The sequence below is a fragment of the Lithobates pipiens genome, unplaced genomic scaffold, assembly GCF_037356315.1.
Source record: "Lithobates pipiens isolate NorthernLeopardFrog02 unplaced genomic scaffold, aLitPip1_a1.2 Scaffold_13, whole genome shotgun sequence".
Classification (NCBI taxonomy): domain Eukaryota; kingdom Metazoa; phylum Chordata; class Amphibia; order Anura; family Ranidae; genus Lithobates; species Lithobates pipiens.
In genome coordinates this window covers 241,306,193-241,333,877 of record NW_027507718.1, presented here as the reverse complement: position 1 = coordinate 241,333,877, position 27,685 = coordinate 241,306,193, and the positions used below count along the sequence as shown (strand labels likewise).

The 27,685-nt window shown below is 45.0% G+C and overlaps 1 protein-coding gene across 1 annotated transcript; it reads left to right on the top strand.

The window, feature by feature from the left end:
* The first annotated feature begins 1 nt into the window (after position 1).
* On the top strand, positions 2–27,274 carry JCHAIN (joining chain of multimeric IgA and IgM). Its single transcript, XM_077476422.1, has 4 exons — positions 2–157; positions 3,011–3,140; positions 9,929–10,009; positions 26,882–27,274. Exons 1-4 carry the CDS (start codon positions 97–99, stop codon positions 27,078–27,080), a joined length of 471 nt encoding a protein of 156 aa, XP_077332548.1. The 5' UTR covers positions 2–96; the 3' UTR covers positions 27,081–27,274.
* Positions 27,275–27,685: the final 411 nt, after the last annotated feature.

The following is a 27,685-nucleotide window of genomic DNA, read 5'->3' as shown; positions in this document are numbered from 1 at the left end:
GTTATTTTTGGCAGCATATATTTTCAGAAATGACCCCCACCCCCTCTTATAAGAGTCAATACTCACCTGGATATCGTCATAAGAAGAAGCTGAAGAATGGACAAGTGCAGAGTATTATCAGCAGCCCTGCTGCTGCTATTTGCTGTATGTGTGACAGGTATGTGAACAAGGAATAGGCAAGAGTAGGCCATTGCATAATCCCCAACTTATACTATTTTTACTTTGTACTATTCAATGCTTCAGTTTCATAACATATAGAAACATTTATTTCCAGTTCCTTGCAGACTAACTTAATTTACATAAGTGTTAGTCTGTATAAAAGTTACTAAAATATATCCCTTCAAATAGTTTTGTCATCTATTATTTACAGTGTGTGAGCAAAAAAAGATGGTTCACACTGCATCTTAGCACATGCTGGTCAGTACAACTGTGCTATATAAATTAATGGGAAGTTACCTGGTATTAAAAAACAAATCTTTTAATATGTATTTCTTATTGGCTTACCCGACATCTCATTTAACTAGCACATACTTAAGTTAAAATAAGGGTATTTATCCATATACCCATTAAAGACCTATCTGCAAATCAAATGTGAAATTAATTCTGTCAATATATGCTTATAATGTGTATAAATTTAGCTAGTTTCACTTCTCCTTTGCTTAAAATGTACAGTATCTTTAAAAAACGTTTTATATAGCCTTTACTTATGCTTCTATCACCCAAAAGGTGAAATTGATGTGTAACAAACTGATTCATACTCGTATTTAGTAATAAAGGTGAGCTTGGGCATCCTCCAAACTCCTAATTTTTTTGTATTTAAGTGAGCTGCGGGCTCAATTCCCCATCCCTGCATCTGCATTGGAGTTCTAAAAATGCGGGAGTTCAGAATTTAAGTTAAACATACATTCGATGTACAACTTCATCTCTATTTAGCAATATAGGGCATACAGGCATACCCCACTTTTAAGTACACAATGGGGCTTATTTACTAAAGCTGGAAAAGGCAAAATCAGGCTCACTTCTCTATAGAAACCAATGAGCTTCCAGGTTTTATTACCAAGGCTTAATTGAACAATCTGGGGTTAGAAACTCATTGGTTTCTATGCAGAAGTGAGCCTGATTTTGCGCTTTCCAGCCTTAGTAAATAAACCCCATTGTGTACTTAAAAGTGGGGTATGCCTGTATAGAAGCTTGGGTTCTGCTTTAGTAGACCACCAGGTCATTGCTCTAGCTCTACTTCTAGAGGTTCAAAAGGAATTCATTACCAAATTTACTAAAATTGAATGCATTTAAACTACTTAAAATACTTTAAAATGTCTACACTACAATTACCTTGTTACCATTCTACTTAACAAAACACAATGCTTACAGCAACATTTTTGGAATTTCTTTTTTTATGTTATATCTGACATATCTATGCCTGCAAATATCTGAATTCTGGCAATTGTTATTTGAATTGTAGCTATATCAGTACAATTCTAACACACTTAATTGTGATTGGAAAGCAATCTCTAGAATTTAAAACTTATCTATAAGATGGGTGAAGTTAGGTGTAGTGATACTTCAACTAACTGTAGTAAACCCCTGTAGCATGTAAATGTGATAAAGCATTTATGAGCATTAATAATGCCATAATTTGTCTGGACATATGCATGCACATACTACCAGAGGTGCTCTCAGCTTGTCATCCTGCCACAACCAATAAATAAAAATGCAAAGGTGTACATTCACATGAGCAGTTTGAAAGGCCTTTCTTTACTAGAATCGGAATAACAGACAGTGGACTTTCACATCAATTTAGAAAAAAATATTTACATATTATTTTATAATGGATTCCATTCATATTGTTTAAAGTGAGATTTTTTAATAATTGTAATTATTTATTTAATTGACTTTTACTAAATGGAAATAAGTCCCTATTTGTTGGCCCCCAACCCCATGTAAAACTGTTAACTAAAAATGTATATATAAAAAGTATCAATAATATATAGAAAAATTTACTTACCATAGACTTTGGCTTTCAGCCCATTCTCCTAGGCGTCCGTGTTGGCAAAAAGTCTCCTCGGAAATCTGAGTATTACGAATCTCATTGAAGTGCCTCTATATGTAACATTTAGTCAAAGTGTATTCTAAGACAATACAAAAGAAATGTTAAACTTGTAGTGCTAGGTATAAGGAGTATTTCTATGCATTTCTTGCTTGCTTATGATTGATTATTGGCAGGTAGATGTGAATCATTTTGCCCAGTGACCTGGTACAGGGTTGCAAGGGCATTCAGTGAGTAAACTGCATACTCCCAACTACCTCTGTTCTGTGAATGAATACAATCCACTAATAATGACAGAGGGGGCATGGGATTAGGGTCATTGCACTAGAAAGTACAATACTTCCTTATTAGGTACTGCCCTATAGGGGCTTGTGCCAGAACATAAGGTTGCCACCAGGGAGATTGGCAATGTTGTACAGAAAAATAAAGCACTGTTTACTTATGTGCGATGATGGTGCAGTAGGCTGCAGGTGTATTTTAGGTATACTTTACCATTGAACTTCATGCAATACACATTTTGCAGAAAACCACATGAGAGATAAAGAGAGCAAGACTTTTTCTTACCTAGTGTACCTGCCATGCAATATTAACACGCAGATTTAAAGACAGCCTTCATGAAATTGCTCATTCAAACAGCAAAAATAAAACATATTTCCTGACGTAGCCTTCATTAACAAGTTCAAAGAATTTCTAATTCATAAATCAAATAACTGAATTAAATAAAGTTTGGAACACAACATTGTAATACCTTTACTATGTATATGATAATTGAATTGTACTCTGAACATAAAAAGTAAAATTGGATCTAGTTTCAGAAATAGATGCAAATGAAATGTTATAGTCCTATGATTACCGCAGCTTTTCTTTCAAGATATCAGCTTGTGTCTGCTTTTTATTTTTATATTCTTTACTATCACATATAAGCCGAATTCTTTTCCTGAAGTCAATAACATGTATTTGCAGGGCAGAAATATAGGGAGCAAGAATACATTTTGGCAAATAACAAATGCAAATGTGTCAAGATTTCCTCAAGATTTGTCCCATCAGAAGAAAGGCCAGGAAAAGAGGTTTTAGAAAGAAATATTCAAATAAAGTAAGTTTATTGTGTTTCATTGCAGATTGAACATGTGATAGTTTTTGGTCAAAATCATTTTAATTATTTATAAAACATTAAAACTGATATTTTATGGACTCATGTACACAAATCAACATACAGGCATATGGGAATACAGGCATACCCCACTTTTAAGTACACAATGGGGTTTATTTACTAAAGCTGGAAAAGGCAATATCAGGCTCACTTCTGCATAGAAACAAATGAGCTTCCAGGTTTTTTTACCAAAGCTTAAAGCGGGAGTCCACCGGGACTCCGCGTTTTTTTTTTTTTTTAAAAGCCAGCAGCTACAAATACTGCAGCTGCTGACTTTTAAAATAGTGACACTTACCTGTCCAGCGCGCCCGCGATGTCGGCACCCGAAGCCGATCTCTAGATCGTCTGTAAGGTGCTGCCGCCGCCATCTTGGGTATGGGAATCAGGAAATGGAGCCTTTCGGCTTCATTTCCCGGTTCCCTACTGCGCATGTGCGAATCGCGCTGCGCAATAAGGACGGTCCCGGCTGCCTCTGGGATCTGTGTGTTTCCCAGCAGGCAGCGGGGCACTTGCGGAAAGGGGCGGGCACTTGCGGAAAGGGGCGTAATCTACGCCCTTTTCCGCAGAGAGCTATCCCGGAAGTGGGTGCAGAATACCTGTACTGTACAGGTATCTGCACCCCCCTCCCCCCTGAAAGGTGCCAATTGTGGCGCCGGAGGGGGGGAGGGTTCCGATGATCGGAGGTCCACTTTAGGGTGGACCTCCGCTTTAATTGAACAATCTGGGGTTAGAAGCTCATTGGTTTCTATGTAGAAGTTAGCCTGATTTTGCACTTTCCAGCTTTAGTAAATAAACCCCATTGTGTACTTAAAAGTGGGGTATGCCTGTATAGCATAAAATATGTCTGTTTTTTTCAGCTCCCAGCTGGTGCATAATTCTGTCCATAGGACTGTATTGACAGAATATGCTGTATGATGTAAGATGGTACTCGCATTTACATGTCCTATGGGGTGCAATTTCCCAAACTTGGAAGTTTGATGTTTGTGAAAATACACATACATGTGTGTGCCTGAAAATGCGAGTAGCAAGTATAAACTATGCCAGTCACCTACCTGTTGTTTTTGAGCTATAACCCCATATTGTGTGAGACTTTTCCAGGCCTGAGGCATACCCACACACATATATCTTGTAAATACAGTCACTTTTCAGCTTAGCATTCATTAATATGACTCACTAAGCAGAATTCTGAAATGCAGATCACTATTCCTCCTTTACATGACTTCCTGAGCAGCAGCTGCTCAAGTGCAGAACACTCACTAAAGTCTGGTACACACTAGTTTTTTTTCCTTTTGAACCCAGCAGGCTGAACAGCATGGGAGGAGCCGCTGTACTAACTATCCAATGTTAGTACAGCGATCTCCCCTGCTGTGTTATTGTGTTCTGACAGGGGGGTGGCCCCCCCTGCCAGATCTGGTGCCGATGGGCAGACCCTTCAACATAAGCTAGTTGGACTGGCGGATCAGCTGCCGTACACACAGGCCCAATGTCAGGTGGTTTCTATTGAACTGGCCTATGCTGCCCCATATTTGGGCAATCAGCCACTACAGTGTGAAGAGCTGTTGTTTTATCTATTTGTACTAGTGCTCACTGCAGTGCAAACAAGTTTGTCAGGTATGCAGAGATGGGTACATGACCCCGGGCACACAGGACGCAGTGGAGTGCGCCCATACAGCCAATGCATAACCATTCACTTATACAGGTTTCCTGCACACAGTTCAGTACTACTACAAAAAGATAAGCAAATGGTTCTTTGTGCTGTATGGGGCTGAACATCCCTAAGACCCCTTTTACACCTAGGCAGTTTTTAGGCGTTTTAGCACTAGAAATAGCGTCTGTAAAGTGCCTGAAAACTGCATCCCATGCTGCCCGAATGTGAAAGCTCGAGTGCTTTCACACTGGGGCGGTGCACTTGCAGGACATTAGGATAAGTCCTGCAAGAAGCATCTTTGGGGCAGTTTGGAAGCACTGTATACAGTATATAGCAGTCTAAATTCCATCTCTGCTGTCACCCCTGCACAATCCACATAACAAATCCACATTGTCTCTCTGGTGGCCTCTTAATTTCAATCTGAATGACTTACCTTGACATAAGTTTCTACCCTTACTATCCTTTATGCCAGTGGTCCCCAACCGTTTTAGCACCGGGACCAGCTTCGTGGAAGAAAATTGGGCCAGGGACCGGAGGGGGGTTATCACGTGGGGGGTAAAAGGATTTTTCACGGACAATGGTTGGTGTTCAATCATCATGGCACCATACTTGATATGGTGTCAGGGTGATTGAAGCGAATTCTTTCTATTATTACATTGTAGTGATAAATGAAATAGTTCAACTCACCATAATGCAGAATCAGTGGGACCCCCGAGTGTGTCATGTGCCCCTGTCACCTGCCACTAGATGTGGATTGTCACTTGCCACACCACCTGCCACGTTGCCTGTCACCAGATGCAGAATGTCACTTGCCACGTCACCTGCCACAAGATGTGGATTGTCACTTGCCACATTGCCTGGCACCAGATGGGGAATGTCGCTTGCCACTTCACTTGCCACGTTGCCTGTCACCAGATGCGGAATGTCACTTTGCCACATCACCTGCCACGTTGCCTGTCACCAGATGCTGAATGTCACTTGCCATGCCACCCACCACGTTGCCTGTCACCAGAGGCGGAATGTCACTTGCCACGCCACCTGCCACGTTGCCTGTCACCAGATGCTGAATGTCACTTGCCATGCCACCCACCACGTTGCCTGTCACCAGAGGCGGAATGTCACTTGCCATGCCACCTGCCACGTTGCCTGTCACCAGATGCGGCATGTCACTTGCCACACCACCTGCCACATTGCCTGTCACCAGAGGCAGACTGTCCCTTGGTGGCAGCACTGTTCCATTTAGTACAGAGGCAGGCCCCTGTACAGTGGTGGGTCCTGAATGAAGGCATGTGAGCAGTGATGCAGGGTGGGCAGTGACAGATGATGTCATCTATCTTCTCCCCGCCGCACCTCTGACACTGAGGCTGACAGGACACCACCTGTGAGGGTGGTAGAGTGGTAATGCGGGAGGTGGAGAGAGAGGATGTCATCTCTGCTTGCCCGCTTGTTTCTCCCATCCACTACTCTCTTATGCTGGCCGCTCGGCTGTCTCATGCCGTCCGCCTGGCTCTCTTATGCCAGCTGCCCCGCTCTTTCCTGGCCGCCTGCCCGGGTGTCTCATGCTGGCTGCCTGCACCCGTGGCCCGGCTGCAGAAAGGCCATGGCCCGGTAGTGAGTTGACAACCCCTGCTTTACGCCATTGCCTCCAAAAGCTATTCCTTTCCCTGCTGTCAATCTTTCCATGAAGATTGAGCTATGTGTGTATGCATTCAGGAGGAAATTCTCACCAAGGCCACCACAACAGGCACAATCTCGCCCACCATTGTTACCAAAATGGGAACAAACGCATCTATAATTCCATCTTCTATTTAGGAGGGCTCTGCTAGGGAAAAGGCATATATCAAATTCTGGCTTCTCCCACTAAACAGGAACTATGAGTTCTGCCAAAAACAGCAACAGAGCAGCGATGATGTCATTGAGGTTTTCAAAGAGGTATATTTCCTATATTCTACATTTTCTTATAGAGATATATATTCCAAGAGTACATCGGCAGATGGGGGGTATAAGGGAAAGCATATATTATTTTAATATTATTATACAGGATTTATTATATAAAACATATACTAAACTTCAGCTTTACTTACATTATCATAAATAACAGTTTCACATATGCACATGAACCCCTCAATTCAAAGTTGTTGTTTTTTTTTGTAAGGGATGCAACACAGGAGTATGGAACATACAATCGGGGTATATAATGCAGCGTTCAGGAGCTTACAGACAGAGTGCAGGAATATGTAATGTGCAGGGGTCAGGAATATAATGCGCGGAGTGCAGTGATTGGGAGTTTAAAACATACATAGTCTAGGGGTCAGGAAGGTATGATGTACATGGGTCATTATCTTACAGGCCTGGATAGTAAAAACATTGGACATGCTGCAAATTGAAATTAATAGGTAAAAGACCATAAGACGATACTTTTTTCCAGTATGTAATATACAGTGTAGTGGTTAGGTGTATGCAAGGTACAGATAGATAGATTTATGTAATGTACAAAGGTAAGATATATGTAATGTACAGAGTGTAGGAGTCAGTGTATGTAACATACAGAGTGCAGGGTCAGGTGCATGTAACATACAGGCACACGTTTCCTTCAGGATCTGAAAGGATGCAATTAAGAAATGCTGTGACAAATAGTTAGGCTCGGTTCACACAGGGGAGACACGACTTCAGGACGACTTTGTGAGGCAACTTGGAGACGACTTGAACACGACTTAGACACAACCTGGGGCGACTTACAACACAACTTTAAGTCGCCCCAGGCCAGGCGACTTTTGCCGTGGCCAATCAGAGAATGAGCTCTGAAGGGGAACTCCACGCCAAATTTCTGAAAAAAATTTGGCATGGGTTCCCCCTCCGAGAGCATACCAGGCCCTTAGGTCTGGTATGGATTCCAAGGGGAACCCCCTACGCTGAAATAACGGCGTGGGGGTCCCCCCCAGATCCACACCAGACCCTTATCCAAGCACGCTACCCGGCTGGCCAGGAAAGGGGGTGGGGACGAGCGGGTGCCCCCCCTCCTGAGCCGTACCAGGCCGCGTGCCCTCAACGTGCCCTCAACATGCGGCCCCCCCACCCCAAAGCACCTTGTCCCCATGTTGATGAGGACAAGGGCCTCTTCCCAACAACCCTGGCCGTTGGTTGTCGGGATCTGCGGGCGGGGGGCTTATCGGAATCCGGGAGCCCCCTTTAATAAGGGGGCCCCCGGATACCGGCCCCCCACCCTATGTGAATGAGTATGGGGTACAATGTACCCTTACCCATTCACCTGTGAAAAAAGTAAAAAAAAAAACACAACACAGGGTTAAAATAGTTTATTGCACAGCTCCAGGGGTCTTCCGTCTTCGGGGGTCTTCTCGCCGGACTCCTCTGCTATCTTCTGCTAGCTATTTTACTAGAGGAGGAGCCCGGCTTTCTTCCTCGCCGCCGGCCTCTTCTTCCGACTTCGGGGGTCTTGTCCCCCTCTTCGGTTCTTCTGCCGGGCCACCGCTTCTTCTTATAGCTCTTTTACAAGCGGTGGCCCGGTCTTCTGTCGTCGCCGCCTTCCGTTCTTCTTCTTCTTCTTCTTCTTCTTCTCCTTCTTCTTCTTCTTCTTCTGCTGGAGATGTTGACTCGACGTTCCCTCCGGTCGCAATGCCAGGGACGTGCTGCGCGGCGACTTATATTGGGACAAGGGGCGGGGTCATCGGTTCATGTCACATGGGTTGATGTCACATGGTGACAGTCCCAGCATCCTCCGGGACTGTGACATCGTAAGGGGGCGGGCGGGTGACATCAACCCATGTGACATCAACCGATGACCCCGCCCCTTGTCCCTATATAAGTCGCCGCGCAGCGCGTCCCTGGCATTGCGGCCGGAGGGAACGTCGAGTCAACATCTCCAGAAGAAATTGAAGAAGAAGAAGAAGAAGAACGGAAGGCGGCGGCGACGACGACAGAAGACCGGGCCACCGCCTGTAAAAGAGCTATAAGAAGAAGCGGTGGCCCGGCAGAAGAACCAAAGCGGGGGACAAGACCCCTGAAGTCGGAAGAAGAGGCCAGCGGCGAGGAAGAAATCTGGGCTCCTCCGCTAGTAAAAGAGCTAGCAGAAGATAGCGGAGGAGTCCGGCGAGAAGATCCCCGAAGACGGAAGACCCCCGGAGCTGTGCAATAAACTATTTTAACCCTGTGTTGTGTTTTTTTTTACTTTTTTCACAGGTGAATGGGTAAGGGTACATTGTACCCCATACTCATTCACATAGGGTGGGGGGCCGGTATCCGGGGGCCCCCTTATTAAAGGGGGCTCCTGGATTCCGATAAGCCCCCCGCCTGCAGACCCCGACAACCAACGGCCAGGGTTGTCTGGAAGAGGCCCTTGTCCTCATCAACATGGGGACAAGGTGCTTTGGGTGGGGGGGGGCCGCACGCCAAGGCACCCCCCCATGTTGAGGGCACTCGGCCTGGTACGGCTCAGGAGGTCCCCACCCCCTTTCCTGGCCGGCCGGGTAGCATACTCGGATAAGGGTCTGGGGGGGACCCCCACGCCGTTTTTTTGGCGTAGGGGGTTCCCCTTGGAATCCATACCAGACCTAAGGGCCTGGTATGCTCTCGGAGGGGGAACCCACGCCAAATTTTTTTCATAAATTTGGCATGGAGTTCCCCCTTCAAAGCTAATAATTCTGTAAAAGTCGCCTCCGTATAGACAGAGATCCGACTTGGAGGCGACCTCCATTGAAATCAATGGGTACAAGTTGCCTACAAGTCGGATTGAAGTAGTACAGGAGCTTCTTTTGAAGTCGGAGCGACTTCAGTAGCGTGCATTAAGACGGCTCTCATTCACTGACATTGATTTTTAAATGTTGTCCGACCTGAGGCGCCTAGGGGCGACCTGAAGTCAGATCTGAGTCGCTCCTGTGTGAACTGAGCCTTAGAATTGATAAAATGTGGCATACCCTAACTGGTCAAAGCAGCTACGATAATGTTTAGTTTTATTGAAGCTCAGCAAAGAAAAAGTGAAAATGCATTCCTAGGTGATAGTGCTGAGATGAGTATTATTAAAGTAATTGTTTTATAAAACATTTCATATTATTTTTTCTTTTCACAGGGTTCCAACAAGTAGCAGAACGAACATTTCAGACCCTTATTCACCACTCAGGACACAATTTGTTTATAATTTGTGGGACATGTAAGTTTTAATTATCCTTTAAAAAATATATATATTGTTTATTTTATTTTATAGGAGATGAGTAGAGATAGGTCCATGATAGGACATGCAAGGCTGTATACAGGCGCACGATTAAAATATGACAATGTGGGGAACACAAAAGGCATATTTGTATATACTGTATGTTTCACATGTATGTCTTTTTGTCATTCAGTCTGTTGTTTCCTAATAGTCAGACTATTGGGATGGTGATGGGCCCTCCGTTAGCATCAGTCACCAATGCTTTTGGAGGAATCCATCTCTTTTGAAGGAGACACCTCTTAAAACACCAGAAGAACATGTGGACTGCTATCATTATCACAGGGGGTGAATGTTATCCAATCACTGTGTCTAAAAAGACATGTGTATTGGACGCAACAAAAAAATCTACTTTTCCAAATAATAAATCACCAAACTGCTTCTCTATATCTATACATTAAATACTTTTTATTTTGCAATTTTCATTTCATTCGGTCAAAGCTCAAAGTTATTGCAAAGTCTCTCTTTTTTTTTTTTATAACAAGCATTACCTCCTTTATGCAGTTGGTTTTGCACAAAGCAACCCGGATCCTCCTCTTCTTGGGGCCCTCTTCACTGCTCCTGGCCCCTCCCTCCTGTTGAATGCCCCCACAGTCAGCAGCTTGCTTTGGGGACACCAGAGCCGAGCTGCAGTTCCCTGTGACCATTCAGACGTGGAGCTGCCATTCGGCCCCGTCCTCTCTCTCTCCTGATTAGTTAATTGACTTTAATCAGTGGCTGGTGCTCAAAAAATTTTTTTTTGGGGGGGGGGGGGCGCAAACAAACTGAAAAGTTTGGAAAAAAAACCCATTAATCGCAGCCACTGTGCCATCAAACGCCGCCACTGTGCCCATCAAACGCAGCCACTGTGCCCATCAAACGCAGCAACTGTGCCCGTCAAGCGCAGCCTCACTGTCCCATCATATGCAGCCTCCCTGTCCCATCAAATGCAGCCTCACTGTCCCAACAAATGCAGCCTGTGTCCCATCAAATGCAGCCTGTGTCCCATTAAAATGCAGCCTCACTGTCCCATCAAATGCACCCTCACTGTCCCATCAAATGCAGCCTCACTGTGTCTCATCAAATGCAGCCTGTGCCCCATCAAATGCAGCCTTTGTCCCATCGAATGCAGCCTCACTGTGTCCCATCAAATGCAGCCTCACTGTGTCCCATCAAATGCAGCCTCACTGTGTCCCATTAAATGCAGCCTCACTGGGTCCCACCAAATGCAGCCTCCATGAGTTCAATCAAATGCAGCCTCACTGCCCCATAAAATGCAGCCTCACAGTCCCATCAAATGCAGCCTGACAGTCCCATCAAATGCAGCCTCACTGTCCCATCAAATGCAGCCTCACTGTGTCCCATCAAATGCAGCCTATGTCCCATCAAATGAAGCCTCACTGTCCCATCAAATGCAGCCTCACTGTCCCATAAAATGCAGCCTCACTGTCCCGTCAAATGCGGCCTCACTGTCCCATAAAATGCGGCCTCACTGTCCCATAAAATGCAGCCTGTCCCATCAAATGCAACCTCACTGTCCCATAAAATGCAGCCTCACAGTCCCATCAAATGCAGCCTGACAGTCCCATCAAATGCAGCCTCACTGTCCCATCAAATGCAGCCTCATTGTGTCTCATCAAATGCAGCCCCGTTGTATCCCATCAAATGCAGCCTGTGTCCCATAAAATGCAGCCTCACTGTCCCATAAAATGAAGCCTCTCTATCCCATAAAATGCAGCCTCACTGTGTCCCATCAAATGCAGTCTCACTGTCCGATCAAATGCAGCCTCACTGTCCCATCAAATGCAGCCTCACTGTGCCCCATCAAATGCAGTCTCACTGCCCCATCAAATGCAGCCTCACTGCCCCATCAAATGGAGCCTCTGTCCCATCAAATGCAGCCTGTGTCCCATAAAATGCAGCCTCACTGTCCCATCAGATGTAGCCTGTGTTCCATCAAATTCCACCTCACTGTCCCATAAAATGCACCCTCACTGTCCCATTAAATGCAGCCTCACTGTCCTATCAAATGCAGCCCGTGTCCCATCAAATGCAGCCTGTGTCCCATTAAAATGCAGCCTCAATATCCCATCAAATGCACCCTCACTGTCCCATCAAATGCAGCCTCACTGTGTCTCATCAAATGCAGCCTGTGTCCCATCAAATGCAGCTTTTGTCCCATCGAATGCAGCCTCACCGTGTCCCATCAAATGCAGCCTCACTGTGTCCCATCAAATGCAGCCTCACTGGGTCCCACCAAATGTAGCCTCCCTGTGTTCCATCAAATTCAGCCTCACTGCCCCATCAAATGCAGCCTCACAGTTCCATCAAATGCAGCCTCACATTCCCATCAAATGCAGCCTCACTGTCCCATCAAAAACAGCCTCATTGTGTCCCATCAAATGCAGCCTCACTGTCCCATCAAATGCAGCCTCACTGTGTCCCATCAAATGCAGCCTCACTGTGTCCCATCAAATGCAGCCTATGTCCCATCAAATGAAGCCTCACTGTCCAATCAAATGCAGTCTCACTGCCCCATCAAATGCAGCCTCACTGCCCCATCAAATGGAGCCTCTGTCCCATCAAATGCAGCCTGTGTCCCATAAAATGCAGCCTCACTGTCCCATCAGATGTAGCCTGTGTTCCATCAAATTCCACCTCACTGTCCCATAAAATGCACCCTCACTGTCCCATCAAATGCAGCCTCACTGTCCCATTAAATGCAGCCTCACTGTCCTATCAAATGCAGCCCGTGTCCCATCAAATGCAGCCTGTGTCCCATTAAAATGCAGCCTCAATATCCCATCAAATGCACCCTCATTGTCCCATCAAATGCAGCCTCACTGTGTCTCATCAAATGCAGCCTGTGTCCCATCAAATGCAGCCTTTGTCCCATCGAATGCAGCCTCACCGTGTCCCATCAAATGCAGCCTCACTGTGTCCCATCAAATGCAGCCTCACTGGGTAACACCAAATGTAGCCTCCCTGTGTTCCATCAAATTCAGCCTCACTGCCCCATCAAATTCAGCCTCACAGTTCCATCAAATGCAGCCTCACATTCCCATCAAATGCAGCCTCACTGTCCCATCAAAAACAGCCTCATTGTGTCCCATCTAGGAAGCCTGTGTCCCATTAAAGGAAGCCTGTGTCCCATCAAATGCAGCCTCCCTGTCTCATCAAATGCAGCCTCACTGTTCCATCAAATGCAGCCTCACTGTGTCCCATCAAATGCAGCCTCACTGTCCCATCAAATGCAGCCTCACTGTGTCTCACCAAATGCAGCCTCACTGTCCCATCAAATGCATCCTCACTGTCCCATCAAATTTAGCCTCACTGTGTCCCATCAAATGCAGCCTCACTACCCCATTAAATGCAGCCTGTGTCCCATCAAATGCAGCCTCCCTGTCTCATCAAATGCAGCCTCACTATCCCATCAAAGGCATCCTCACTGTCCCATCAAATGTAGCCTCAGTGTGTCCCATCAAATGCAGCCTCACTACCCCATTAAATGCAGCATGTGTCCCATCAAATGCAGCCTCCCTGTTTCATCAAATGTAGCCTCACCGTCACATCAAAAGCAGCCTCACTGTACCATCAAATGCAGCCTCACTGCCCCATCAAATGCAGTCTGTGTCCCATCAAATGCAGCCTCACCGCCCCATTAAATGAAGCCTGTGTCCCATCAAATGCAGCCTCCCTGTCTCATCAAATGCAGCCTCACTATCCCATCAAATGCAGGCTAAATGTATCCCATCAAATGCAGCCTCACTGTCCCATCAAAGGCAGCCTCACTTCCCCATCAAATGCAGCCTCACTGTGTCCCATTAAATGCAGCCCATGTCCCATCAAATGCAGCCTCACTGTCCCATCAAATGTAGCCTCATTGTGTCTCCTCAAATGCAGCCTCAAGGTCATATCAAATGCAGCCTCACTGTCCCATAAAATGCAGCCTCATTGTGTCTCCTCAAATGCAGCCATGTTGTATCCCATCAAATGCAGCCTGTGTCCCATAAAATGCAGCCTCCCTGTCCCATAAAATGCAGCCTCACTATCCCATAAAATGCAGCCTCACTGTGTCCCATCAAATGCAGCCTCACTGTCCCATCAAATGCAGCCTCACTCTGTCCTATCAAATGCAGCCTCACTGTCCCATCAAATTCAGCCTCACTGTGTCCCATCAAATGCAGTCTCACTGCCCCATCAAATGAAGCCTCACTGCCCTATCAAATACAGCCGGTGCCTCATCAAATGCAGCCTCACTGTCCCATCAAATGCAGCCTGTGTCCCATAAAATGCAGCCTGTGTCCCATAAAATGCAGCCTCTCTGTCCCATCAAATGTAGCCTATGTTTCATCAAATTCCGCCTCACTGTCCCATAAAATGCAGCCTCACTGTCCCATCAAATGCAGCCTGTGTCCCATCAAATGCAGCCTCACTGTCCTATCAAATGCAGCCTCACTGTCCCATCAAATGCAGCCTCACTGTGTTCCATCAAATGCAGCTTCACTGTGTCCCATCAAATGCAGCCTCACTGTGTCCCATTAAATGCAGCCTCACTGTGTTCCATCAAATGCAGCCTCACTGTGTTCCATCAAATGCAGCCGCACTATGTCCCATTAAATGCAGCCTCACTGTGTTCCATCAAATGCAGCCTCTCTGTGTTCCATCAAATGCAGCCTCACTGTCCCATCAAATGCAGCCTCACTGTCGCATCAAATGCAGCCTCACCATCCCATCAAATTCAGCCTCACTGTGTCCCATCACATGCAGCCTCACTGTGTCCCATCATATGCAGCCTCACTGTGTCCAATCAAATGCAGCCTCACTGTGTCTCACCAAATGCAGCCTCACGGTCCCATCAAATGCATCCTAACTGTCCCATCAAATGCAGTCTCACTGTGTCGCATCAAATACAGCCTCACTACCCCCATTAAATGCAGCCTGTGTCCCATCAAGTGCAGCCTCACTGTGTTCCATCAAATGCAGCCTCAATGTGTCCCATCAAATGCAGCCTCCCTGTCCCATAAAATGCACCCTCACTGTCCCAACAAATGCAGCCTCACTGTCCAATCAAATGCAGCCTGTGTCCCATCAAATGCAGCCTGTGTCCCATCAAATGCAGCCTGTGTCCCATCAAATGCAGCCTCACTGTCCCATCAAATGCAGCCTCACTGTCCCATCAAATGCAGCCTCACTCTGTCCTATCAAATGCAGCCTCACTGTCCCATCAAATTCAGCCTCACTGTGTCCCATCAAATGCAGTCTCACTGCCCCATCAAATGAAGCCTCACTGCCCTATCAAATACAGCCGGTGCCTCATCAAATGCAGCCTCACTGTCCCATCAAATGCAGCCTGTGTCCCATAAAATGCAGCCTCTCTGTCCCATCAAATGTAGCCTATGTTTCATCAAATTCCACCTCACTGTCCCATAAAATGCAGCCTCACTGTCCCATCAAATGCAGCCTGTGTCCCATCAAATGCAGCCTCACTGTCCTATCAAATGCAGCCTCACTGTCCCATCAAATGCAGCCTCACTGTGTTCCATCAAATGCAGCTTCACTGTGTCCCATCAAATGCAGCCTCACTGTGTCCCATTAAATGCAGCCTCACTGTGTTCCATCAAATGCAACTTCACTGTGGCCCATCAAATTCAGCCTCACTGTGTCCCATTAAATGCAGCCTCACTGTGTTCCATCAAATGCAAATGCAGCCTCTCTGTGTTCCATCAAATGCAGCCTCACTGTGTTCCATCAAATGCAGGCTCACTGTGTTCCATCAAATTCCGCCTCACTGTCCCATAAAATGCACCCTCACTGTCCCATCAAATTCAGCCTGTGTCCCATCAAATGCAGCCTGTGTCCTATCAAATGCAGCCTCACTGTCCCATCAAATGCAGCCTCACTGTCCCATCAAATGCAGCCTCACTGTCGCATCAAATGCAGCCTCACCGTCCCATCAAATGCAGCCTCACTGTGTCCCATCACATGCAGCCTCACTGTGTCCCATCACATGCAGCCTCTCTGTGTCCCATCAAATGCAGCCTCACTGTGTCTCACCAAATGCAGCCTCACTGTCCCATCAAATGCATCCTCACTATCCCGTCAAATGCAGCCTCACTGTGTCCCATCAAATTCAGTCTCACTACCCCATTAAATGCAGCCGGTGTCCCATCGATTGCAGCCTCACTGTGTCCCATCAAATGCAGCCTCACTGTGTCCCATTAAATTCAGCCTCACTGTGTCCCATCAAATGCAGCCTCACTGTGTCCTATTAAATGCAGCCTTACTGTGTCCCACCAAATGCAGCCTCTCTGTGTTCCATCAAATGCAGCCTCACTGTCCCATCAAAAGCAGCCTCACTGTCCCATCAAAAGCAGCCTCACTGTGTCCCATCAAAAGCAGCCTCACTGTGTCCCATCACATGCAGCCTCACTGTGTCCCATCAAATGCAGCCTCACTGTGTCTCACCAAAAACAGCCTCACTGTCACATCAAATGCATCCTCACTGTCCCATCAAATGCAGCCTCACTGTGTCCCATCAAATGCAGCCTCACTACCCCATTAAATGCAGCCTGTGTCCCATCAAATGCAGCCTCCCTGTCTCATCAAATGTAGCCTCACCATCACATCAAATGCAGCCTCACTGTGTCCCATCAAATGCAGCCTCGCTGTCCCATCAAATGCAGCCTCACTGCCCCATCAAATGCAGGCTGTGTCCCATCAAATGCAGCTTCACTGCCCCATTAAAGGAAGCCTGTGTCCCATCAAATGCAGCCTCCCTGTCTCATCAAATGCAGCCTCACTGTCCCATCAAATGCAGCCTCACTGTGTCCCATTAAATGCAGCCTGTGTCCCATCAAAGCACCCTCACTGTCCCATCAAATGTAGCCTCACTGTCCCATCAAATGAAGCCTTACTGTCCCATCAAATTCAGCCTCACTGTCCCATCAAATGCAGCCTGTGTCCCATCAAATGCAGCCTCCCTGACCCATCAAATGCAGCCTCACTTTCCCATCAAACGCAACCTCACTGTGTCCCATTAAATGCAGCCTCACTGTGTCTGGCCAAATGCAGCCTCACTGTATCCCATCAAATGCAGCCTCACTGTGTCCCATCAAATGCAGCCTTACTGTCCCATCAAATGCAGCCTTATTGTTTCCCATCAAATGGAGCCTCACTGTCCCATCAAATACAGTCTGTGCCCCATAAAATGCAGCCTCGCTGTGCCCTCAAATGCAGCCTCACTGCGTCCCATCAAATGCAGCCTCACTGTGCCCCATCAAATGCAGCCTCACTATGTGCTATCAAATGCAGCCTCACTGTGTCCCATCAAATGCAGCCTTTGTCCCATCAAATGCAGCCTCATTGTGTCCCATCAAATGCAGCCTCACTGTCCCATCAAATGCAGCCTGTGTCCCATCAAATGCAGCCTCCCTGACCCATCAAATGCAGCCTCACTTTCCCATCAAATGCAACCTCACTGTGTCCCATTAAATGCAGCCTCACTGTGTCTGGCCAAATGCAGCCTCACCGTATCCCATCAAACGCAGCCTCACTGTGTCCCATCAAATGCAGCCTTACTGTCCCATCAAATGCAGCCTTATTGTTTCCCATCAAATGGAGCTTTACTGTCCCATCAAATGCAACCCGTGTCCCATCAAATGCAGCCTCACTGTCCCATCAAATGCAGCCTCACTTTCCCATCAAATGCAGCCTCACTGTGTCCCATCAAATGCAGCCTCACGATGTCCTATCAAATGCAGCCTCGCTGTGTCCCATCAAATGCAGCCTTTGTCTCATCAAAGGCAGCCTCATTGTGTCCCATCAAATGCATCCTCACTGTCCCATCAAATGCAGCCTGTGTCCCATCAAATGCAACCTCACTGACCCATCAAATGCAGCCTCACTTTCCCATCAAATACAGCATCACTGTGTCCCATTAAATGCAGCCTCACTGTGTCTGGCCAAATGCAGCCTCACCATATCCCATCAAATGCAGCCTCACGGTGTCCCATCAAATGCAGCCTTACTGTCCCATCAAATGCAGCCTCATTGTTTCCCATCAAATAGAGCCTTACTGTCCCATCAAATGCAGCCCGTGTCCCATCAAATGCAGCCTCACTGTCCCATCAAATGCAGCCTCACTTTCCCATCAAATGCAGCCTCACTGTGTCCCATCAAATGCAGCCTTTGTCCCATCAAATGAAGCTTCACTCTCCCATCAAATGCAGCCTCACTGTCCCATCAAATGCAGCCTCCCTGTGTCCCATCAAATGCAGCCTTACTGTGTCCCATCAAATGCAGCTTCACTCTCCCATCAAATGCAGCCTCACTGTCCCATCAAATGCAGCCTCACTGTGTCCCATCAAATGCAGCTTCACTGTGTCCCATCAAATGCAGCCTCACTGTCCCATCAAATGCAGCCTTGTTGTGTCCCATCAAATGCAGCCTCACTGTCCCATCAAATGCAGCCTGTGTCCCATCAAATGCAGCCTCCCTGACCCATCAAATGCAGCCTCACTTTCCCATCAAATGCAACCTCACTGTGTCCCATTAAATTCACACTCACTGTGTCTGGCCAAATGCAGCCTCACCGTATCCCATCAAACGCAGCCTCAGTGTGTCCCATCAAATGCAGCCTTACTGTCCCATCAAATGCAGCCTTATTGTTTCCCATCAAATGGAGCTTTACTGTCCCATCAAATGCAACCTGTGTCCCATCAAATGCAGCCTCACTGTCCCATCAAATGCAGCCTCACTGTCCCATCAAATGCAGCCTCCCTGTGTCCCATCAAATGCAGCCTTACTGTGTCCCATCAAATGCAGCTTCACTCTCCCATCAAATGCAGCCTCACTGTCCCATCAAATGCAGCCTCACTGTGTCCCATCAAATGCAGCTTCACTGTGTCCCATCAAATGCAGCCTCACTGTCCCATCAAATGCAGCCTTGTTGTGTCCCATCAAATGCAGCCTCACTGTCCCATCAAATGCAGCCTGTGTCCCATCAAATGCAGCCTCCCTGACCCATCAAATGCAGCCTCACTTTCCCATCAAATGCAACCTCACTGTGTCCCATTAAATTCACACTCAATGTGTCTGGCCAAATGCAGCCTCACCGTATCCCATCAAACGCAGCCTCAGTGTGTCCCATCAAATGCAGCCTTACTGTCCCATCAAATGCAGCCTTATTGTTTCCCATCAAATGGAGCTTTACTGTCCCATCAAATGCAACCTGTGTCCCATCAAATGCAGCCTCACTGTCCCATCAAATGCAGCCTCACTTTCCCATCAAATGCAGCCTCACTGTGTCCCATCAAATGCAGCCTCACGATGTCCTATCAAATGCAGCCTCACTGTGTCCCATCAAATGCAGCCTCTGTCTCATCAAATGCAGCCTGTGTCCCATCAAATGCAACCTCACTGACCCATCAAATGCAGCCTCACTTTCCCATCAAATACAGCATCACTGTGTCCCATTAAATGCAGCCTCACTGTGTCTGGCCAAATGCAGCCTCACCATATCCCATCAAATGCAGCCTCACTGTGTCCCATCAAATGCAGCCTTACTGTCCCATCAAATGCAGCCTCATTGTTTCCCATCAAATGGAGCCTTACTGTCCCATCAAATGCAACCTGTGTCCCATCAAATGCAGCCTCACTGTCCCATCAAATGCAGCCTCACTTTCCCATCAAATGCAGCCTCACTGTGTCCCATCAAATGCAGCCTCACGATGTCCTTTCAAATGCAGCCTCATTGTGTCCCATCAAATGCATCCTCACTGTCCCATCAAATGCAGCCTGTGTCCCATCAAATGCAACCTCACTGACCCATCAAATGCAGCCTCACTTTCCCATCAAATACAGCATCACTGTGTCCCATTAAATGCAGCCTCACTGTGTCTGGCCAAATGCAGCCTCACCATATCCCATCAAATGCAGCCTCACTGTGTCCCATCAAATGCAGCCTTACTGTCCCATCAAATGCAGCCTCATTGTTTCCCATCAAATGGAGCCTTACTGTCCCATCAAATGCAATCCGTGTCCCATCAAATGCAGCCTCACTGTCCCATCAAATGCAGCCTCACTTTCCCATCAAATGCAGCCTCACTGTGTCCCATCAAATGCAGCCTTTGTCCCATCAAATGCAGCTTCACTCTCCCATCAAGTGCAGCCTCACTGTCCCATCAAATGCAGCCTCCCTGTGTCCCATCAAATGCAGCCTTACTGTGTCCCATCAAATGCAGCTTCACTCTCCCATCAAATGCAGCCTCACTGTCCCATCAAATGCAGCCTCACTGTGTCCCATCAAATGCAGCTTCACTGTGTCCCATCAAATGCAGCCTCACTGTCCCATCAAATGCAGCCTTGTTGTGTCCCATCAAATGCAGCCTCACTGTCCCATCAAATGCAGCCTGTGTCCCATCAAATGCAGCCTCCCTGACCCATCAAATGCAGCCTCACTTTCCCATCAAATGCAACCTCACTGTGTCCCATTAAATGCACACTCACTGTGTCTGGCCAAATGCAGCCTCACCGTATCCCATCAAACGCAGCCTCACTGTGTCCCATCAAATGCAGCCTTACTGTCCCATCAAATGCAGCCTTATTGTTACCCATCAAATGGAGCTTTACTGTCCCATCAAATGCAACCCGTGTCCCATCAAATGCAGCCTCACTGTCCCATCAAATGCAGCCTCACTTTCCCATCAAATGCAGCCTCACTGTGTCCCATCAAATGCAGCCTCACGATGTCCTATCAAATGCAGCCTCACTGTGTCCCATCAAATGCAGCCTTTGTCTCATCAAAGGCAGCCTTATTGTGTCCCATCAAATGCATCCTCACTGTCCCATCAAATGCAGCCTGTGTCCCATCAAATGCAACCTCACTGACCCATCAAATGCAGCCTCACTTTCCCATCAAATACAGCATCACTGTGTCCCATTAAATGCAGCCTCACTGTGTCTGGCCAAATGCAGCCTCACCATATCCCATCAAATGCAGCCTCACTGTGTCCCATCAAATGCAGCCTTACTGTCCCATCAAATGCAGCCTCATTGTTTCCCATCAAATGGAGCCTTACTGTCCCATCAAATGCAGCCCGTGTCCCATCAAATGCAGCCTCACTGTCCCATCAAATGCAGCCTCACTGTCCCATCAAATGCAGCCTCACTTTCCCATCAAATGCAGCCTCACTGTGTCCCATCAAATGCAGCCTCACGATGTCCTATCAAATGCAGCCTCACTGTGTCCCATCAAATGCAGCCTTTGTCTCATCAAAGGCAGCCTTATTGTGTCCCATCAAATGCATCCTCACTGTCCCATCAAATGCAGCCTGTGTCCCATCAAATGCAACCTCACTGACCCATCAAATGCAGCCTCACTTTCCCATCAAATACAGCATCACTGTGTCCCATTAAATGCAGCCTCACTGTGTCTGGCCAAATGCAGCCTCACCATATCCCATCAAATGCAGCCTCACTGTGTCCCATCAAATGCAGCCTTACTGTCCCATCAAATGCAGCCTCATTGTTTCCCATCAAATGGAGCCTTACTGTCCCATCAAATGCAGCCCGTGTCCCATCAAATGCAGCCTCACTGTCCCATCAAATGCAGCCTCACTGTCCCATCAAATGCAGCCTCACTTTCCCATCAAATGCAGCCTCACTGTATCCCATCAAATGCAGCCTTTGTCCCATCAAATGCAGCTTCACTCTCCCATCAAATGCAGCCTCACTGTCCCATCAAATGCAGCCTCCCTGTGTCCCATCAAATGCAGCCTTACGGTGTCCCATCAAATGCAACTTCACTCTCCCATCAAATGCAGCCTCACTGTCCCATCAAATGCAGCCTCACTGTGTCCCATCAAATGCAGCTTCACTGTGTCCCATCAAATGCAGCATCACTGTCCCATCAAATGCAGCCTTGTTGTGTCCCATCAAATGCAGCCTCACTGTCCCATCAAATGCAGCCTGTGTCCCATCAAATGCAGCCTCCCTGACCCATCAAATTCAGCCTCACTTTCCCATCAAATGCAACCTCACTGTGTCCCATTAAATGCAGCCTCACTGTGTCTGGCCAAATGCAGCCTCACCGTATCCCATCAAACGCAGCCTCACTGTGTCCCATCAAATGCAGCCTTACTGTCCCATCAAATGCAGCCTTATTGTTTCCCATCAAATGGAGCTTTACTGTCCCATCAAATGCAACCCGTGTCCCATCAAATGCAGCCTCACTGTCCCATCAAATGCAGCCTCACTTTCCCATCAAATGCAGCCTCACTGTGTCCCATCAAATGCAGTCTCACGATGTCCTATCAAATGCAGCCTCACTGTGTCCCATCAAATGCAGCCTTTGTCTCATCAAAGGCAGCCTCATTGTGTCCCATCAAATGCAGCCTCACTGTCCCATCAAATGCAGCCTGTTTCCCATCAAATGCAGCCTCACTCTCCCATCAAATGCAGCCTCACTATCCCATCAAATGCAGCCTCACTGTGTCCCATCATATGCAGCCTCACTGTGTCCCATCAAATGCAGCCTCACTGTCCCATCAAATGCAGCCTCATTGTCCCATCAAATACAGCCTCACTGTGTCCCATCACATGCAGCCTCACTGTGTCCCATCAAATGCAGCCTCACTGTTCCATCAAATGCCGCCTCACGGTGTCCCATCAAATTCAGCCTCACTGTCCCATCAAATGCAGCCTCACTGTGTCTCACTAAACGCAGCCTCACTGTCACATTAAATGCATCCTCACTGTCCCATCAAATGCAGCCTCACTGTGTCACATCAAATGCAGCCTCACTGTGTCCCATCAAATGCAGCCTCACTACCCCATTAAATGCAGCCTGTGTTCCATCAAATGCAGTCTCACTGTGTCTTACTGCATAAGATAAAAAAAACTAAATTTACAACTCCTTTATTTAAACAAGCTGAAGTTAGAAGCTGATTGGCTACCATGCACAGCCACACCAGATTTTGCACTCTCCAGTTCTGGTAAATCAACCCCTGTGTGTTGAAATGTCATTACTACGCGCGGGGGTTGATTTACTAAAGTCAAAAATAATGTGCACTGCAAGTGCACTTGCTCCAGAGCTCAGTAAATAAGGTAAAGCTTTGCTTTGCAAAGAATACCCAATCACATCAAGGAAAAAAAAAATATTTTTTGCTTGTACATGATTGACATGTGCAGAATGAAAAAAATAGTTTTGTTATGTTTCGATTCATTATTCACAACAATTCCTTTAGTTAAATTCCTTATTATTCATTTAATTCGTTTTCAAAACGATTAGAATTTCTATAACTCAAATTTTTTTTGAATTAGAATTTAATTAGAATTTGAAAAGTTTTCCATTTCCAAAGAGAATGAAATACAATAGAAAATAAAGGAATAGAATAGAAAAAAAATTGAATAGAAAAGAATATATCAGAAAATAAAAGAATATAATATAATAGAGTAAAACAGAACAAAATAGAATAGAAGATAAAAGTATGGAATATAATAGAAAGGAATAGAATAAAAAAGAATAGAATAAAATAGAAAGATTATAACCATCTTCTGAAATTCAAATAGAATAGAAAATGATAGGATTAAAAAAAAACAATAGAATAAAATAGAAATAATATAGCCATTTTTCAAAAATCAAATATAATCAATTCAAATTGGAATAGAATAGAAAATAATAGAGTAGAATAGAATAGAAAATAACACAATAGTATAGAAAAAAAAACAATAGAATAGAATGAATATAACCATCTTCCTATTTTAATCTATTCTTTTCTATTCTATTCAAATTCGAATTGATTCTATTTGAATTTTGGGAAATGGTTATAATCTTTCTATTCTAATCTATTCTATTATTTTTTAATTATTTTTTTTAATTTGTTTATTCTATTATATTCTTTTCTATTCTATTATTTTCTATTCTAATTCAATTTTATTCTATTTGAAAAAATCTAATTTTGGAAGATGCTTATATTCTTTCTATTCCATTCTGTTTTTTTCTATCATTTTCTGTTATTTTCTAATCTATTTGAATCTATTCTTTTCTATTCTGTTTAAATTCAAATTGATTCTATTTGAATTTTGGAAAATGGTTATATGCTTTCTATGTTATTCTATTCTATCCTAGTTGTTGCTACTATATTCTAGTCTATTCTGTTCTTTTATTTTCTATTCTTTTTTTGTTCTGTTTTACTCTATTATATTCTATTCTTTTATTTTATGTTATGTTATTTTCTAGTCTATTTTTTTTCTGTTTATTCCTTTATTTTCTATTCTATTGTATTCCCTTTTGAAATTGGAAAACTATTAGAATTCGAAAACTTTTCAAATTTAAAAACTATTCGAATTCTAAAACTTCTCGAATTTGAAAACTATTCGAATTCAAAAAGTATTCAAAAACGATTCGAATTTTAATCTCATCAGATTTTTTTACCTTATTTGGGATTCATTTAAATTAGGTACTATTGTATTTTGGAAATTTGGATACATTCAAATTTAACAAAAATTTAAATTTGTCCAAATTAAAATTCGGAACGAAATGGACCGCACATCATGGCATGGCATGTCATGGCCTTAGGCGGCATGAGTACTGCCAACACCGGGGAGCTACAGTTCATTGAGGGAACCATGAATGCCAACATGTACTGTGACATACTGAAGCAGAACATGATCCCCTCCCTTTGGAGACTGAGCCGCAGGGCAGTATTCCAACATGATAACAACCCCAACCACACCTCCAAGATGATCACTGCCTTGCTAAAGAAGCTGAGGGTAAAGGTGATGGACTGGCCAAGCATGTCTCCAGCCCTAAACCCTATTGAGCACCTGTGGGGCATCCTCAAATAGAAGTTGGAGGAGAGCAAGGTCTCTAACATCCACCAGCACCGTAATGTCATCATGGAGGAGTGTAAGAGGACACCAGTGGCAACCTGTGAAGCTCTGGTGAACTCCATGCCCAACAGGATTAAGACAGTGCTGGAAAATAATGGAGGCCATGCAAAATATTGACACTTTGGTCCTAATTTGGACATTTTCACTTAGGGGTGTACTCACTTTTGTTGCCATTGGTTTGTCTGGGGAGTTATTTTGAGAGGACAGCAAATTTACACTGTTATACAAGCTGTACACTCACTACTTTACATTGTAGCAAAGTGTAGTTTCTTCAGTGCTGCCACATGAAAAGATATAACAAAATATTTACAAAAATGTGAGGGATGTACTCACTTTTGTGAGATACTATATTGCAGCTTCCAAGTCCTTAGATCCAGTTGCTGCATTTGTTTCCTTTTTTTCAAGCTTAAGTTCCCTTATGTTTCAACTCATGGGGCCACAATATTCACCCATTGTACTGCATCCATGAAGAAGTAGCATTCCCACCCTAGGTTGCTCACTCCTGATTTGGACTACAAAACATACCCCATCTTTTTGCCTCCATAACATAGAAAATTGATGTTCTGCTGTCCCCAGAAGTAACTGAACAGTGCTGATAACAATGCTACATATTTCAGTGCAGCACAGACAGAGTGTACAGTTAGAAGCTCATAGGATTTCTGTCAGGATCAACAGGTATTTGTCAGAATTTGCAGCATTTTAAAAAGACAAAACATGTGGCAAATGTTCTGATAGATAGCAGGAACATTTTGCGATGTTTACATGTTTACATGTAATGTTTTCTATTGGAGCCCACAGTATCCTAGCAATGAAGGATGCTAAGCAGCAAGAGCCACCCAGGGTTCTTCTATTGCTAGGCCCCAGGTAGCAAGAGCCACCTAGAATCCTTTGGTTTTGATTTCCCATCAAGGCTGCCCTGACAGCCAAGGGATTTGTTTCTGCCTATGTCTAATTTGATTTGCTTTGGGCCAATCACATTATACAAAGGCAGAAGTGCCTCCTCCCATTGCCAATCAAAGCGAACTTGACAGGATATGGAGTGTGGAGCCAGCAGGGGCCAATCAAATTATACACAAGTAGAAGTGGTTTCCTTCTACTGGCCATCAGAGTGGGCATGAAGGGACGCGGAGGGCAGAGGCAGCATGGGGTCTTTTGCTTGCTAGGAGGTAGACAGCTTGAGGTTGGTTAGCATCCTTCTGTTGCAGTTTCCCATCAGGTCCACTTTTAAGGTCTATTGAAAGAACCTTTTTTTACCTATGCATAATTTGATTGGCCAATTAAATTATACACAGGCAGAAATAGCTCCTCCAACTGACCATCAGAGCTGACTTGAAGGGGAACCTTACAGAAGGATGCTAGGTAGACTCAAACTGTCTATTACTTAGCAAGCAAAATATGCTAGGCAGTTCCTGCTGTCTAGTGTCCTTTGTTGCTAGGATTCAGTCACCTCTAATAGAGTACATTTGCGCTCTATGCTGAACACATGTAAATGTTATCACAAATGTTTACATGCATACAGTATAAATATGGTCCAAACTTTGAAGCTCAGATGCACATTTTCCTATTTTTTCACAAAGCAAGTTTACAGATTTTTACATGGCTGTGTGCATTGGCCCATGGAAAAAAATAAAACAAAAAAAAATGTGATAGTAATTTTTCTACCTGTGTGCAAGAGCCCCAAGAATGGCGGTTCTTAAGAATAACACTTTATATATAAATCCACAATGAATCATTCTGAAAGTGGGATATTAAAATAATAGTATATTTTATTGGTTGCTGGTCTACTAATTTATATGGATGTACATACAATATGAAAATACATAGTATTCTATTCAAAATTCATAATAAATGTACATCAAGAACTCTATTTGGGAGTTTTCTGTGCATCCCCCAGCTCACATATATTTTATGTCGTAACAAATGTCTATAATTTTGTTTCAGCTGCCAAAAATGTGATCCAGTACAGCTTGAAATTGGTGGAATACCAGTTCTAGCATCTCAGGCCACCTGTAGCAAATCGGATGACGAGTGCTACACCTATGATCGCAACAAGTGCTACACTACTGATGTTAACTTCAGATACAATGATCAGATCATAAAGAAGAAAGTACCACTGACTCCTGATTCTTGTTATGAATAAAACATGAAAATACCTGGCATTTAATTTGGTTTAAAAAGCAAATTATTTTTTTTTCTTTAACAAGTGCAATTATTTTCTGCTTTGGAGCTTTTCTTTTTTTCTTTTTCATAACTTTTTTTTTAATTTACAATTTATTAGATTTTTTGCAATAAAGCTCTTTATATACTATGCAAATAAACTCGAAAAACTTTCAACCATATGAAATATTTCATCAAGTCATAAATCATTTATGAAATGTCAACTAGAAATATCTTGGAAAAACAAATGCTATAAACAAACCAAGAGAGAATGGTATTTCCTGCTTCATGCCAACTCTGACAGGGAACTTATACACTAGTGATGGACGAACTTCCGACGGGACGTTTCGCGAACGCGAAACGCGAACGGACACAAACGTTCGCGAAAACGACCGTTCGCCGCGGGCTCCATTGACTTCAATGGGAGGCGAATTTCGCAAACCTTTAGGTCGAATTTGCGGCCACGGGGTAATTATTAGGGGGTAGCACGTAGTCCCACCACCTGGACAATAGCATAATACATGTATGAGGTGAATTTGGGATCGATAACTACAAGCATTTTTTTTTTATTTGGGAAATTGTTCTGAC